The sequence below is a fragment of the Aethalodelphis obliquidens genome, unplaced genomic scaffold (genome assembly GCF_003676395.1).
Source record: "Aethalodelphis obliquidens isolate GAN/ISIS:26980383/991018 unplaced genomic scaffold, ASM367639v1 scaffold51, whole genome shotgun sequence".
NCBI classification, from domain to species: Eukaryota; Metazoa; Chordata; class Mammalia; order Artiodactyla; family Delphinidae; genus Aethalodelphis; species Aethalodelphis obliquidens.
The window spans coordinates 1,534,726-1,551,669 of record NW_020837995.1 but is presented as its reverse complement, the minus strand read 5'-3'; the positions used below and the strand labels follow the sequence as shown (position 1 = coordinate 1,551,669).

The 16,944-nt window shown below is 47.6% G+C and overlaps 1 protein-coding gene across 2 annotated transcripts in view; it reads left to right on the top strand.

Moving 5' to 3' along the window:
• Positions 1-16,944, top strand: part of RYR3 (ryanodine receptor 3) — a 557,080-nt gene that overhangs the window by 450,138 nt on the left and 89,998 nt on the right. For both annotated transcript variants that reach the window (XM_027083790.1, XM_027083789.1), the window contains exons 50-60: positions 580-720; positions 2,057-2,220; positions 4,669-4,747; positions 8,214-8,303; positions 9,374-9,520; positions 9,730-9,792; positions 10,975-11,050; positions 11,165-11,288; positions 14,079-14,194; positions 14,721-14,788; positions 15,773-15,894. In XM_027083790.1, the coding sequence (XP_026939591.1) occupies positions 580-720; positions 2,057-2,220; positions 4,669-4,747; positions 8,214-8,303; positions 9,374-9,520; positions 9,730-9,792; positions 10,975-11,050; positions 11,165-11,288; positions 14,079-14,194; positions 14,721-14,788; positions 15,773-15,894 (1,190 nt within the window). The remainder of the gene's footprint in view (positions 1-579; positions 721-2,056; positions 2,221-4,668; positions 4,748-8,213; positions 8,304-9,373; positions 9,521-9,729; positions 9,793-10,974; positions 11,051-11,164; positions 11,289-14,078; positions 14,195-14,720; positions 14,789-15,772; positions 15,895-16,944) is intronic.

The window sequence follows — 16,944 nt, the reverse complement described above, 5'->3', positions numbered from 1 at the left end:
GAGATGGGACCATTGGCAGTGTACGTGTGCCCTCTATTGGCCATGTGGGGAACTGCTGCAACATGGCTGGACCGTCAGCAGGCTCAAGTGAAAGGCAGGGAAGCCAGGGGCAGTAATCAATGCTGAGAAAATCTGCAGACCCACAGCCTACTCCCCACCCTCCCCTCCCCATGTCAGCGTTACCAGGATCTCCCAGATTTATTATAAGCAAAGATCTCAGAAGAAATTCTCCCCATCCCTGACTGGCTGGAACAGCACACGGTGACTACTTCCGGAGGGTAGCATTTTCTCAGTAGGAGTAGAAACAGTTCCTCTCCATTTTCCAGGAAATACGAGGGACGAGTTAGGAGGCACAAGAATTAATCAGGTAGATTCTGTTCAGGCTGGAGCTCATTAGGCACAAGAGCAGACCGTTCCCAGCGGCGTTTGGGGGCCACTCTGTAGATAACCGAACAGTTTCCATTGTTGGTTTCACTCTCCTGAGGCGTGTGTGCTGTTTTCTTCTCCCCTGTGTGCTGTTGACACCTGTGGATCATCTCTGCCCCACCCCACTGGCGCACATCGTTCTCAACCTCCCAGCTGCTGACAAATCACTACGAACAGTGCTGGAAGTATTACTGTCTGCCGTCAGGCTGGGGGAGCTACGGTCTGGCTGTGGAGGATGAGCTGCATCTGACAGAGAAGATCTTCTGGGGGATTCTTGACTCCCTTTCCCATAAGGTAATGGCAGTGCTTCCTGAACGGAGAAGGGGGGGTCGCCCAACCTCGGTGATACAACCACCTGCACGTAAGAATAGCGGATACCTCGTCAGCCTCTATCTACCATGTGCCCAGAAGTGTGCCAACCACTTCACAAGCAGATCACGTTCACTACCCCAACTCTCTCAAGCAGGAACTACCCCGACCCTCCCTTGACAGGTGAGAGAAAGAGCAGCTGATGACTTGCCAGACTCACCCAGCGAATATATGGAAGGGCAACTTCCAGAGTGAATCACAGAAATATTTCCTGGTTCCAGTATTAATGACTTACCCCGCCCCCATCCCTTCCCTGCTATGTTGTGTGGCCCTGGTTAGCTGGCCTTCACCAAGTTCAAGCCTAGAGAAGTCCTAGCGTCTGCCCCGATGCGGGGACATGGGATTCCCAGGAGACCTTACTCCATTCAGACGAGGTGCTTCCCAGCCACCGAGGCGAAGGAGCTTGAGGGGGGACGCAGGCCTCTGCATCCCAAGCCTTCCTGTGCAGTCTGATTGGATTACAGCCCCGACCTGTATGTAGGCAGCCTCACACCTGCCTCCCCTTCCCTTGCCCCAGATTTAGATTTGTGACGTCACCAGCTTTAGACAAGATCGGGAACATTCAGGGTGGTATGGCCGTAGACAGGTCACCAGCTTTACAGGTAGAAAATGAGAAGTTTTTCGGGTTTTCGTACAGAAGTCTGGAGCAAGTGTACAGCCGCAGTCTGGTGTTTACCTACACTTACGTCATCTTCCCTCCTATCTTCCTTTGGTCTAGTACAAGCAGATCAAAGGTTGTCCCTCACCTGACGTGTTTTAACTGAGATTCCTTCCTGGCCGGGTTCAGGAGAGAATGTCTGTGATACAGAGCAGCCTGCTGATCGTGTCAGCATATGTCCCGCGTCAGCCACCGAGGGAGCCAGCAAAGCCGCTGTGCCCTCTCCAGGCACAGGGTGGGTCACTTTCTATAACCATCTGTGGCCGACAAGTTTGTAGCCTCTGTTGGCCTAGTGAGAACCGCTTTAACCTTTAGATATCCCTGCAATTAACTAGTTAGGGGATACTGATTTAAACCTTGATTTAAGGTTTCTTAACCTACCGCCAACGGTGACTTGAAGGCTTTACAGATGGTCACTTTTCTGTGACAAGGATACCTCAGTTTCCACCAGAATGGATTACAGGCCTTACACGTTCCCCATTTTGGTTAACCTGGGCAAATGCACGTGTTTTTTTTTTCTTCCCAGCTAATCGGTGAGTGGTTCTGCCTGGCGGGCTATGGTTTTGGTGTGTGTGCTAACGTGGTCTTTGTCTTTCCTCACAGAGGTACGACCCAGATCTTTTCCGAATGGCCCTTCCCTGTCTCAGTGCTATAGCTGGGGCCTTGCCACCAGACTATTTAGATACCAGGATCTCAGCCACATTGGAGAAACAGATCTCAGTGGACGCAGATGGCAACTTTGACCCCAAGCCTATCAACACCATGAAGTGAGTTGAGTCCAGAATCATCTCTAAGCTGGTCCTAGATTTTGCCCCGTGGCCATTGTTTCTCTTTCAGAAGGTAGCCAGAAATTTAAGCTTCCCCTCCTTCCCTCCTGCCAACATGGTTCATCATGTCCCTTGACACTACAAGATTAGATTTTGTCCTCAACTCCTGAAAGATTAATCCATCCATATCTGTATTATTATATTCTGGGCTTTGTTTTTTTTGGAGGGTGGGGTTGGGTTATTTATTATAAGAGGTGGATGCTCTCCACATATGTCACCTGAGGCACTGCAAGAACCCTGACAAATGATGCAATTAATTTATTAATGAGTTTTTTGACAAAATCTTTGCTCTTTGTGAATTAGGCCTGTACAGTACTAATAACATCATACATCAAAACATCTCCATAAATAACACTCAGCTGAGCTCCAGCAGGACTTCAGGGTGTGAGGGCAGAACAACATGGGGTCCTTATTTGAGCGACTGGACCTGCTCTTTGCCAACAGGTGCTAGCTCTTTGCCAACAGATGCTAGATCTTTGGAAAAACTCTACAATAGCGCTTTTTCATTTCTCCCCCTGATCCTCCAGCATTCCTCACTGGTGATGATTAGGCCACGGACAAAGTATTAGACAAGATCTGCTCAATTTTGCCTTTGGCAGTATGGCCCCAATTATGATTATGGGTCGTGGGGCATACAGGCTTCATCTCCAGCTGCAGTTTCAACGAAAAGCTCCAAAACTGCTGTAGACTGTGCAGGGAAAAGGAGGCATCCTCTGTGAGCCCCTTGAACTTATGTTTTATGGCAGTAGTTCTCAGATGAGAGCCATAGCCTCAGCCCTTCCCCGGAGCTGTCAGCTTGTGATAACATATAAAATTCATCTTTGGGAAAAGTAAATACATATTCCATCAGCAGAGCCTTGAGCTGAGTGGATGATGGGAAACCGAATTGAACCTGCTGTAAGGAAGAGGTAAGGGGTGTGGTGAGCCTTCAAGCTAAGGCCAAAGGGAAGGCAGGTATTGATTTGGAGAACGTGGCCCTATGAAAACGTAAGTGTGCTGAAGGAGGACAAAAGGTGTGATCGCTTGGACGCTTTTATAAACATTATGAGACAATGCGGTACTCAAGCAGTGGTGTGCTAATGGTGACTCATTCGGTGTTTTTTGTTCGTTTTTTTTTTTTGCGGTACGCGGGCCTCTCACTGCTGTGGCCTCTCCCGTTGCAGAGCACAGGCTCCGGACGCTCAGGCTCAGTGGCCATGGCTCACGGGCCCAGCCGCTCCGCGGCATGTGGGATCTTCCCAGACCGGGGCACAAACCCGCGTCCCCTGCATTGGCAGGCGGACTCTCAACCACTGCACCACCAGGGAAGGCCCAGTGTTTTTTTGAGAGTTCTGATTTCTTCAAATAGACCTCTGACGTCAGTATGGCTCTTTGAGTAATATGAGTAATGGGGACTGTGACCAAAACTTAAACAGAAAAGGGCCTTATTGCAAGGATGTGGGGTCATTGTTAAAACCTAGTGAAAGGCTGACTGCCCAGGCCTCAGCAAGGGCAGGAACTAAGGCAGAGTGACCAGATGGACATTCTCCAGGTGTCCACATTGGATGAGTCACCCTGAAGAGTTTGCTGTCCTGGTCTCACTCAACTGAGGGTTCACATTCCAAGTTCCCTGGTGGTGTAGTGGTTAGGATTCAGTGCTTTCACTGCTGTGGCCCAGGTTCAATCCCTGGTCGGGGAACTGAGATCCTACAAGCCGTGCAGTGCAGCCAAAAAAAAAAAAAAAGATTCAAATCCCAGGAAGAGTGAGTCTGACTGGCCTCGTCAGAGCCATTCCTCAGAGACAGTTCACATAAGCCTGCACGCAAGTCAGGAAGACTTATTCCTTAAAGCGAAGTGGAGGCGTATTGCCAACAGAAGGGGCAAAAGCTGCAGGGCTAACAGAACTGACAGGTGTGCCTACTGGGTTGCCATGATTTTAGTATTTAAACATGAATCACCAAACCCCAAAAGGTAGACAAGCACTATTTTGGATCATTTGGTCCTGTAGCTACCCACTTCTGCCATCCGCAGATCGGAGTTGTGAGATGGCAGGACTGTGTCTTTGGATGAAGGGATTCTCACGGTCTAACCCGGACAGTTGTGGCCCAGGAGCCAAAGTGGTTCTTAGGAGCCAAAGGAACCCAGAGCAGCTGGAGGGAGGCCACCTGTGAAGCAGAGGCTGCTGCAGAGACGCCCTCTGATTAGCCATGGGTGTGTCTGCGACCTAGTCCTGGACATGCTTTGAGCTCAGGAAGGTCACTGCATCCAGGGTCCACCTTCAAATTGGGGATTAACTGGTTGATCACATGCCACTTCTGATGGCTGATTGCTAGCTCTGGCCATCTTTTCGGCACATGTGACTGAAGTGCTTGGGGAGGTTGTAATTTTATTTTTCCCCTCATTTCACAGTTTCTCCTTGCCTGAAAAATTGGAATACATCGTCACCAAGTATGCTGAGCACTCACATGATAAATGGGCCTGTGATAAGGTAGGGATCCTCATCCAACCCATAATTGTCAGGGGAAAAAAACAGCAGCCCAAGAACATGAAAGGGTCCAATCCTGGAAGTCTGCCTGACTTGTCTAAGCGACAGACTCGCTATGCCAACGGCATTCGTTATTTCTGAGCGGCAGTTTCCCAGGGTTGGTGGAGATCGGAGAAATGGGCGGGGCAGTTGCTGATGCGGCTTTTTGTGTCTCTCAAGAAAACGATCGCTTCTGGGAGTGTTAATGTCTGTCTTCACGTTGCATTTCCTGGGGTCGGCGCCCAAGCACATGCTTGCGTGTGTTTGACATAAGGGCTTAACGTGGGGCCGGAGGCTTTTATTAAATGTTTCCTTTGAACGTAGTGTCGGAAAAAGGGAAAATTGAATGGAAAGCTTTACCCTTGCATTTTGCCAGCAAGCTGAATTTTATTCTAGGGAGGACACACGGCTTCCTGTGGTGGGCAGTGCTGGAACTTCCAGACTCTCCCTTATCAGTAAGCCTGTCCAGCTGGTGTTTAAAATTCTTCACCACATGAGGTCAGGCTGCTAATAAGTTTAATTGCTCTGTCAGCCCTTTAATGCTGGCAGGCACATGGGGAGGAATGCCAAAGACATCTCGGAGTCCTGTGGGCAGCCAGTTAAGCGCTGGGCCTTTGCCCAGAGGCAGCTTACAGCCCGTAACGGTGGACCTGTCTCCACAGCAAGGCCGTAGCAACCACCTGCCTGGATGCACCCTGGATGAGGGACAGCTTGAAGCCCTGGCTCAGCCTCTGCTCTGATTCTCTCCTGAGCCCCTGTTGAGAGCTCATGATGACTCCAATCGTTGTATCTGTAGAATGGGCTAATACTCATGATTCTAGAGCAGAGGTTGGCATGCTTTTTCTGTAAAGGGCCAGAGAGTAAACATTTTAGGCTTTGTGGGCCGGACAGTCTCCACTGCAACTACTCACGTCTGCTGGTGTAGCACAAAAGCAGCCGATGACAACACATGAGTCCATCGCAATATCCAATCCATCCCTAAGCCATGTGCATTTCACCTCCTTGTCGCTTTTGAATGTGAATGGTTCTCTCTGTGCCCATGCCGTGGTTTTCATCCAAGCTGCTCTCATCTTTCACCCAGACAATGTGATAACCTTCTAACTAGTCTGCCCACGTGCACTTTCTCCAGTCCGTTCTTCACGCTACAGGCAAGTGATGGTTTCAGTGTGCAAATTTGGTCAGATTCTCCCAAATGGGTCAAGTTCTCCAACCCAGCCCCTTCTCCTTGTTAAAAATCCCTTAATAACTTCCAACTCTTTTCATGTAAACGTCAAAATCCTTAATATGGCCTGATAGGCACTGCTTAATCTGGTCTCTGCTACCATCTCTAGCCTCATCTCTCCCTTCAACCTCTGCCCTCCAGCCATATCCCCTTCATTTAGGCTCGTTCTCTCTCTCTCTCTCTCTCTCACACACACGCGCGCATACACACACACACACACACACACACACACACACTCTCTGCATATGCCTGAATCTGCCCCCTGTCTGAGCCAGGTACCCATCTGCACTCACACGTGTGAAAACACCATTCACCAATTCCTCCTTCAAAATCTGTCCAAGTGTGAATTCCTAGGACGCCTCTTTCCCAGATTTCTCAGATATAGGCCCTCTTAGCACCTTGCTCTTTTCCTTCCCAGTATTTTTATAGCAGTCTTGTATAGTTGGATTTGCAACAGTTATACATTTATATATACCAGTTACCAACTCTGCATTTACTGGCGTGGTATTTGATGACTCTCTCTCATCCACTAGCCTGGAAGCTTCAAGTTTGCTCACCCTTGCCAGGTGGGCATTGATAATCTGACAGGAAAAGAGTATTTTTCCCTGCCCTCAAGGACCCCACAATCGGTGGGAGAAACCAAGTAAAGCAGCCATTAAACAGGTTGTACCATGCTGTGATGGGCATGAGCACGGGGTGAGAGCACACAGGAAGAGACCCCAACCCAATAGGGAGGGTCCGGGAACGCTTCCTCGAGCTGCTGACACCTACAGGGTGTGATGAATGAGGGGCCATTGTTCAGACACAGGGGAGCAAGTGCACTGCAGGCCATGGAAGCAGTGGGTGCAGACCCCGAGAAGCAAGAGAGTGTGGTGGCTCTAGGGGAGCTTGGTTCGACACATTGGGGTCACGGAGTAGGGCAGGGGACGAAGGGCAGGACATGAGCCTAGAGGCCCAACAAGATCTTCGCTGCAGCAGTAGAAGCCAGAAAGAATTTGGATTTTTACCATGATGGCAGCTGGGAATCAGAAATTTTTAAAGCAGCAGAGTGCCCTGAGCAGGGTATTTTATAAAAACCACTTGACAGTGGTGTAGAAAATGGAATCCGTGAGAGACAGCAAGACTGGAGACGGGAGACCGCACAGGAAGCCGTTGCAGTAATCCAGGTGACAGCTGATGGCGGCCTGAGCTAGAGCACTGGCAGGAAAGTGAAGGAGGGGCGGACCAATAGGCCTGGGAGGTTGAACACACATGAGAGAGTGCAGAGAAGGAAGAGTCCCACATTTCCAGCTTGAAGAGTGAATGTAAGCTGGTGCCGTTCACGGAGATACAGGGGACCTGAGAGGAAGAGCCATTGAGAGACGTGAAATTCCAGGTGCTGTTTCAGACCTGTTGAGAGGTACCTATGGCCATCCAAGCAGAGCTTAAATAGGTATGGAAGTTAGGAGAGAGATCTGGGCTGGAAACGCTGATTTGGGATTAATCCACTTAGGGACCATGGGCCTAGATTATATCCCGCAGGGACAGTGTTCCTTGAGAAGAGACAGAAACTTGAGAAACAGCCACATTAACGAGGGCACATCGGCAGAGGCTGAGAAAGAGCCACCGGAAGTCTTTGGGCTGCGAGGCTATGGAAAACAGAGCCTTATTTATCTCCGTATCCACCATCCCTGGGACAGAGTTTGGCACCTACTGTCACAGGCATTCCACCAATGTTTGTTGCATGACTTTTGAAATTCTTAAACCTCTATGATTCTAGAAACATGCCTTGCTAGAGCTTTGCTCTGGGATTGGCGGGCAAGGGGTGCAAACCAAAGCAGCCTCCTGCACGCCATGGCCAGTAGGTCCAATACTCACAAGCGTTCAGCCTTGACATCTGTCCTTGCCTGTGACTGGGACACATGGTTCTGAAAAGCATTGTTCTCAGGTCTTCTGAAGCATGCTTCTGTCTGGTGGGCCTGAAACACAAGCGAGTAAGTGGAGGGGACAGCAACTAAAATGAGAAGAAATAAAGGAGCAGGGTTCAAACTTCAGGGGGCAGAGAGCCTGACAGCCCTAAAGGATCAGTTAGACGTTTTGGAGGGAAATTTCCAAGCTCTGTCACGTTCCATTATTTTATTTGTTCAGTGAAAATTGAAGCTGGGATGTGGGTCACATAGCAGGGCTCTCTGGGTGCCCAGGATATTTGAACTGAGAACATTTCTACAGAGTCAGAATGGATGGAAATATGGAATTTCCCTGGATGAAAATGTGAAGACCCATCCATTGATCAGGCCTTTCAAGACATTAACAGAGAAGGTAAGGACCAGGCCATGCTAATTTCCCTCCCCTGGGAATTATATCAGCTGGCAGAGGGGTCGAGGGCACATTCACCATCCAGTTCCTTAGAGACTTTCCAGGACTCGGCAGACTCCTCAGGAGCTGGCCCATGGGCCACAGCCTCAAGACTGGTTTCTGAGAACCCAGCCTCCCATTCTGCTATTTGCTTCTGAAAGCCCATTGGAGAGAGAAGCGCCAATCAGCACTTAGAGGCTGGGCCAAAACGCATTTGTGTTTCACTTGTAACTGAACTAGGAAGGGCTTCTGTTAGATTGTTGCAGGGGGCGGGGGGACTTGCATTGTGGGAGAACATTCAGATAGAAAGGACTTCCAATCATGACGGATAAAAAGAATAGAGGAGAGAGTCCCCAGGGAAACGTGGACAGGTCTCTTGGTTTGTTTGTGTTTTTTTTAAGTTATGAGATTTGGTTCAACTCAACTCTGAATTCCTATCTTGCGACCAGTAAGAGTTCCTTGCAGGCTTTAGACCTAGTGTCACAGGTAAAGGATGACATGTGTATCTTTATGTGCATATTGACCAGTTATAAAATTGTGCGTGGCTCGAAAGAGAATTCTAAATCTGAGAATGTCTATTTCCCATGCTCGGAGGAGAGCTTTGTGCAAATGCATTTTGACGTGTCCCATCTTAAATACCTACTAGAGAACAGAAGTCACTCTGGAGAGAAAGGGGTGGGTCCAGGGCTGGCGATGCTCGTGCAGTGGGCGGGGCACAGAGGAGGCAGAGGTAGCAGCGCTGGGGTGTGGGGGGAGGGAAGAAGTCATTCTCCTGTTCTTTCTCCACAAACTGTGGATATGTCTGGCACATTCCCTCTAAAAGCAGGAGACTGTGGGGTCCTATACTTAAAAACCTCAGAAAGACGGATGACGTGTTTCAGACGGGATGCTGCAGAGGGTATTCTGACCCAGTGAGAGGAAGCTGGAGCCGCTTAGCCCCCCTCCACTGCGGGAGGACCTCTCTTCCGGGAGACAAGCCAGCCACAGTGCTGGGGCGTGCCCTGCACAGCTCTTCTGCTCCAATGTTCTTCCAGGAGAAGGAAATTTATCGCTGGCCTGCCAGAGAGTCCCTGAAAACCATGCTGGCTGTGGGCTGGACGGTAGAGAGGACCAAAGAGGGAGAAGCCCTATTTCAACAGCGGGAAAATGAGAAGCTTCGAAGCGTGTCCCAGGCCAGCCAGGTATGACCATCACGCCCAGAGGCCAACACTAGGCCAATGGAAACCATGGAGAACCTGGGAAAGCTATCCCCAGGGTATCAGAGATGAGGCCCACCACCAGTGAGCCCTGGGAATCTTTCGGGACATATCTTTGGCCACTGAAGTCAGGGATGCTGGTGAGAATAAGGCAAGTAACGGGAAACCCAGTGATTCTGCCTTTGCTTTCCTAGGGCAACAGCTACAGCCCTGCTCCCCTGGATCTCTCCAATGTTGTGCTCTCCAGAGAGCTCCAGGTCAGTGTTGATACTTTCAGAACAGCGTAACGGACTTTCTAAAACCCCTCAAGTGCAGGACATATTGCCCTCCAAAGAATGTTCTAGAAAGGGGTGAGGGGGAAGAATGCCTAAAACATATCACCACTGAAATATCAAAATTAGAGAGGGCCACAATGAGCAGAGGCCACTCATCTGACACAGTCTCAGCAGAATTAACCAACAATCTGAGAAGGTGAGGCTTTGCGCTTCTTCCGGAGACGTCATAGCAGGTCATGACTCAGTAGAAGGAAGATCGAACAGCAAATTACTGTACAAAAACCCAAAACAGAACTTATAACAGCCAGGAGAAATAACTAGTAACAAAGCTATTAACAACTAGGAGAAAATGTACGAGGTGGCCCCTGGGTTGGGCTGCTGGACTGCTCACACCGGGCCCCCCAACCTTGAGGACAATCGCATATCCCGTGGTGGATTCACTTGAGTTGCCCTTGGTGGTACAGACAAGTCATCATTGTAGGATTTAGGGACTTACACCCAAGGGGATGAAATTAAAGGCTTAAGCTTCCTCACCCCCATTCCTCCCCTGTGCACCTGTCAGTGACCGTGACCGGCCCCAGCCTGAGGCCGTTACTCCTTAGAGAGTCCATCAGACCAACGCTTTGGACCTTAAAGAAAGTTTCTTTCCAAAGTACACCCTTCATTCCGGGTCACTATTTTATGAACCTCATAAAGATGCATTCTATTTGAGAAATCTTATGTGCGGCAGTTTTCTCCAACACGTGATTATTTTTAGTTTGCAAAGCTAAAGGCTTTCGGGGATCCTAGAGTTTTGCTTGACCCCCCACTCCCAGCTCCCTATCTCAGGTCAGGAGTGAAATACTTCACTCCTGTGACAAATGGAGTGCCACCAGAACGCAGTTTCCAGTGGAAATGCGTGTTTCTCAGAAATGCATCAAACTGCCAAGATAATAAGTTACCAGACAAGGACAGAATTAGAAATTGTTTTCTGTGTGTATGGGAAGATATAAAACTAATGGGGTGCATAAGCAAAGACTAATTAATGACGGGAGACACTCAGCAATGTGCCATTAGCGTTTGGTGGTGCTCTGTTCCCGAGGCTGCCTGCAACAGCGGGGCAGATATGAACCCATTTTTCTTGCTTGCTTTCTCTCTGACTGTCATCTCCCTGGTGGGACACAGGGGATGGTGGAGGTGATAGCTGAGAACTATCACAATATCTGGGCCAAGAAGAAGAAGCTGGAGCTGGAGAGCAAAGGTGAGCTAGATTCACAGCATCTCCTACAGAAGGTGAGCTGGGGGGCAGGTGTGTTTCCCAGAAGTGCAAAGGAAGAGCCACCTATTTTGTCATCTCTCACTTTGCTGACTCCAGGTGGCGGCAGTCACCCTCTTTTGGTACCGTACGACACCTTGACTGCCAAGGAAAAGTTCAGGGACCGGGAGAAGGCCCAGGACCTGTTTAAGTTCCTCCAAGTGAACGGCATCGTGGTTTCCAGGTAAGCCGTCTTCCAGGTGACGTTAGCGGGCCAGGGGCAGGCTCGTGTGGTCTCTCGTGCTCTAGATATTTGATCACCTGCCTGCAAAGCAGATCAGAGTAAGGATAGCGGTTGAGTCTTTTGAAAGGAATAGATGTGTATTCTGGAGTGTGAAGCCCTCTCTTCCGACAGAAATAAGACTGGTCGATATCAATTTCTAAAAATCAGTTACAGCAGAGAATCGTGACAAATTATACATCTGTACCTTAAACATTTAATTTTAATTAAAACAAACACACATGCATTCATTCACAAATCTTGTACCATAGGCCCCCAGATCTCATCTTTGTTGGTTGTTTTATTGATTGGAGTTATAAACCACATCCATAATGCATCGTCAAAGCTCTTGAAGTTGGGCTGAAGAGCAGTTAAGGTGCAGTTAAGAGAATTAAGGTACATACAAAACAATGTAAATGCAGTATTCTGGGTTGGTTGGTTGGTTTTTTCAATTTCCTCCCTATCTTTTACGGTTGTCTCACACCTAATTCAGAAACGCTGTTTTTGGAAACTTACAATCACAGGTCTTTGCAAAATATGCAGCTTAGTTCTCACAGAATCACCAGTTCTCTTCACACTTGTGTTTTTTTGTTTTACGTGATATTTAATGAAATGCCATAATAACAATAGGGAAGATGAGTGACATCAACAACCTTTGAACAAAGATGGCAACTCCACTGGAGAGACTGAATGAATCATGATTTCCTAAGACTTTCTCTCAAACTTATGTTTGTCAGAATCATCTAGACAAATGTTTTAGGTGAGGATGGTCTGGGCTGCTTAAGTCTTAAAGGTAGAACCTGTTTCCCCCGCTGGTCAGGTGTCGGTGATGGGCTGTGCTTGCGGCTTCCTTTGTAGAACGAAAAACAAGGCAGTGTCCCCACCTCGATAAGCCATTCCTCCTGAAAGAAATGTCTGCTGAGCCAGCTGCTGTTTCTTCTTTTAGTTTCCTACAGAATTTTTGCCACTGAGTGACAGAAACCTAAGTAAAAATCTATACAAATATTTCTGTTGTAGCTCATATGAAAAAATAACAAAACCTATTTGCTGTATTGTTGAGTGGGAAAGGTCAGGCAGCAGGAGACAGCCTCAGGGGAAGCATTTAAGAAAGACTCCCATCGTCATTTTAATCCTGTTCTTAACACCAAGATGCATGCAGACTATGATTTGCCAATAAATAACTTGCTCACAGAAGTGAAAAATTCCTCTTGACTATAAGAAGGGAATCAAGGAAATAGCGGGGGGAAAGGAAAAAGACCACTGAATTCAGCAAACATACCCTTGTAGTGGTTTACCCTGAGCCAGAGCCCGTGGTGGGCACTTGGATGTACTGATAAGGTGGTAACATCCCTGTCACCAAGGAGAAACCCTAGGTTCCCGCTACCCATGCCTCAGACCTGCTCCATCCTCAACTTCCCCATCACTTGACGACAGCCTGTTCTTCCCGATGCCCAAGCCAAAAACCTTGACTCCTCTCTTTTTCCCTCAACCCACATCCAATCCTTTAGGAAATCCTGACGGCTCTCCCCTTAAGATACCCGGAATCTGACCACCTCTCACCCTTTGTGCTGTCACTGCCGTTGCTGAAAGGGCTTCCTTCCTGGGCCCCCTGTTTCAATCCTTGCCCTCGGTCAATTTTAATCCTAGCAACTAGAGTAATTCTGTCACAATGTGAGTCATATCATGTCGTTTCCTCTACTCAAAACTTTCAATAGCTTCCCATCTCAGAGCAAAAGCAAAATGCTAAGGACGGCCCACAGCACCCTGACGGTTGCCTCCACTGCCCACCCCACGCCCCTCTGACTGCCTGCTCACTTCCATCCCTCCACACTAGCCTCAACTCAGCATGCATGTGCCCACTCAGGAACTTTGCACCCCTGCTCCCTATGCCTGGAAAGCTCTCTCCCCTCATGTCTCTGTGGCTCACCTCCTTCAAGCCTATACTCCAGTGTCGTCCTTCCAATAAGCCCAGCACTGATTTAACACGACAGTCTGCTCAACCCCACTTCAGGTACTCTTGGGCCCTTTCATCTTGCTTTAGTTTTTCTTTTTTTCACAAAACTTATTAACTTACAGCATTCCAGATAATTTTTTAAATTTATTTATTTTATTATTTATTTTATTTTTGGCTGCGTGGGGTCTTTGTTGCTGCGCGCAGGCTTTCTCTAGTTGTGGCAAGCAGGGGCTACTCTTCGTTGCGGTGTGCAGGCTTCTCATTGCCATGGCTTCTCTTGTCGCAGAGCACGGGCTAGTCTAGGCACACGGGCTTCAGTAGTTGTGGCTCGTGGGCTTAGTTGCTCCACGGCATGTGGGATCTTCCCGGACCAGGGCTTGAACCTGTTTCCCCTGCATTGGCAGGCGGATTCTTAACCACTGCACCACCCAGGAAGTCCCCAGATAATTTATATTTCGTTTTATGTAGCGTTTGTACCTGTTTATAGCAAGCACGTAAGTTCCATGAGCGCAGGGATTCGTGTTTGCATCTCTGATTTATCCCCAGCTCAGTATTTGTTGAATGAATGACAAAGATCTTTCTGAAAAATCTTTTCAGAAATTATTGTAGCTCAGGTGTTGCGTGCTCACAGAGGCAGGTTTCAAGTGCAAGGGGAAATGAGTCAAATGATGAGTCAGGTCGCTAAGCCAGCATAGCCATCAACATTTGGAAAGCAGAGTTGACGTGGAGAAAATTGCTTGTGCACCAAAGTCACATTGTTATCTCTGTTACTCCCTGGGGTTTACCCATTTCCAATCTAGAGGTATCAAGGATATGGGGCTGGATGCCTCCTCCATGGAAAAGAGGTTTGCCTATAAGTTTTTGAAGAAGATCCTGAAATATGTTGATTCTGCTCAAGAGTTTATTGCCCATTTGGGTAAGTATCATTGTGAAATATCAGAAAAATGTGTGCTTCTCATAATACCGAAAGGAATTAGATATTCCTTTTATGAAGAACGATGCTCTCATACTGTAGCTGTTCATGATTCTTTGAAACATACGGTTTAGGGAAAGACACAGTGGCTGAGATTTCACGCACACACGCACTTAAAAAAAATCAGTTTTGTCTTTGGTTTCCCTTCTGGGTTTGATTGAATCATTTGTCATTTTTCACATAACTCATCCTCCTCTAAGTTTTCCATCATTTTGTTTTATGCCTGTGAGCATATGACTCAACCTCTCTGAAGCTGCCTTCTCATCAGTAGAGTAGAGAAAAGAGTAGTGAAACCCTAGAAGAAATAACCAACCCTCACAATTATAAAGTACTTTGTAAAATATTAGATATCTTATAAAATCAAATGGCCTTTTCATGACGAAAAGCTGCTCTGTTTCTTTAATGCTGTGACTTTTTGTCTTTGTTTTCTTTAGCTCTGGTCAACTTTGTGTCACTTTTGTCTTTGTAGAAACCATTGTCAGCAGTGGGAAAACTGAAAAGTCTCCCCATGACCAGGAGATCAAATTCTTTGCCAAAGTAAGTGACTCTCTGCATTTAACTGGATTACCTTCTTCTTGGGATCTGTACAGTTTAGGGTACAAGTTAAGCAGATCCAGCAAAGATATCCAAAACTCCAGTAATGACTTGGATGAGATGGACGTGGGTTTCCCTGTTGTGGAAAGGTCCTGAGGCAGGTGGGTGGTCCGAGGAGGTAAGCAGCCTGCTGTGCTCTACGCCGTCACCCAGGGACTCGGGTTCTTCCTCTCTTGATGCTCTCTCATCTCCTAAGATGTGGTCCCTGACAGTGGTCCAGACTCACTTGTACCACATCTGTGAGAAAGGGGGGAAGGATAGCGGAGGGCAAGCTGTTGTTTTATTAAAGTTCTAAAGTTTAATAAAAGTTGTTTTATTAAGTGGCTAGAGCTTACTCATTTCAGCCTCAGCTAGCTGCAAGGGAGGTGTGTAATGCATGCTTTAACTGGGTGACCCCATGCCCAGGTAAAACACGGGGATTTCTACTGCTAAGAGAAAGAAGGGAAGAACGAATGTGGGTGCCAGTGAGCTGTCTCAGCCACATAAACCCTACTCAGAGGACTAAATACAAGTGAGACTTTGGGGTAGCCATGTTCTGAGAAGCAGAGACAGGATGGTCAAGTCCAGTAGTGCTGGGCCATGCCTTAAATATTCTGTTGGGTGCCACGCCCAAAAAGCCACATCTGAGTGCAGATGTCCTACAGGACGCCCCTGAAAATGTTGATTCAGGATGTGCATTTCTTTGGGCCCTTAGTCAGTGTCCTGCCCTATCCCTTCACATATTTCTAAGGCCTCTGGTTACAGGCATAGAAGAAAAAAAATGTCTTGGAAACTGGGATTCACAGGGTAGAGTTTCCTAGAAATTCCAGGACCAGAGTCTTTTTGTGTTCAGAGTCTTTTTGCTCATTAAGGATGAACTTTTTCAAAGGAACCAGAGGAAGGGCTTTGGCCAGCCTCTTAGAAGTTCATCTCTGGTGGGTCTTTCAGGTTCTTCTCCCACTGGTTGACCAGTACTTTACCAATCACCGCCTCTACTTCCTCTCGTCCCCTCTGAAGCCCCTTAGCAGCAGCGGGTACGCCTCTCATAAGGAGAAAGAAATGGTGGCCAGGTGAGTCTACAGAAGAGAAGGTCACGGTGCTCGTGTGATTTATGTAAAACCCCAGACTCCTGGGGCTTCAGTGGTGAATCTTTTGGAGAAATGAACTGTGGCCTGATGATGGGTAGCTCAGAGGTTTTGGTTATCATCTTGGTTTTGAAAGTGACTTTATTCACACTTACCTGTATATTATTTTGGCAACCGAGAGAGGTGCACTGTTTGGGGGTATCAGTAGGACTTGGGGGAAACTTATATCCTCAGGTCAGCTTCTATCCTGAAATAACATTTAGAAAAAGGAGAAGGTAATTCTGAAGCTTGGGAAAAGCAAACACACAACGTTGAGAAGAAACGGATTAAGACTGTTTTCATTCTCATTCTTCTCAGGCTTTTTAAGCTTAACTTTTTTTTAAGGAATCAGATCTTACAAGTCTTGGTGTGGATGATCTGAGATTTGAAATCTAGAGTGACATACTTCAATTTAAGTTCCTAACAGGAAACAAATTTTCATCAAAAGCACCAGCTTCCCTTCTCATTCCACTAGGCATGACACGTGGATGCCTCAGCAGAGCTGAGAACAAAGCAGGTGCTTCACGGTCAGGCTACAAGTGGGTACCACTGTGCCTCAGGTTCTCTGTATCTGATTTACGAATGACAAGGGATGGATTAGACTTCTAAATGGCAAAGAGTTAAGGACTGCAGTAAAGGCAGTCTGTCAGCCCTTTCCCTGGCATCCACTGATGGTGAACAATGTACTTTATATTTTATAAGCGCCCAGCCATTGACTATCACCATCTTTGGGAGGATTTAGCTGACATTTATCAAGCACAGCATGGCTCAGCAGTGAGCTCGATTTTTTGATATGCACAAGTTATCGCCCACCTGTGGAAATATCATTGTGAAACACCACAATGCTTTAAATTCCAGGAACCACCTGTGTGTCATGATCTCCATTTTGCAGATGAGGAAACTGAGGTTTGGGCAGGTTCACTCCAGTGCCTAAAGTGACCCAGGTCGTAAGTTAGAGCAAGAATGAAGGCGTAGCCCTCTCTGTCCAGATCGAGT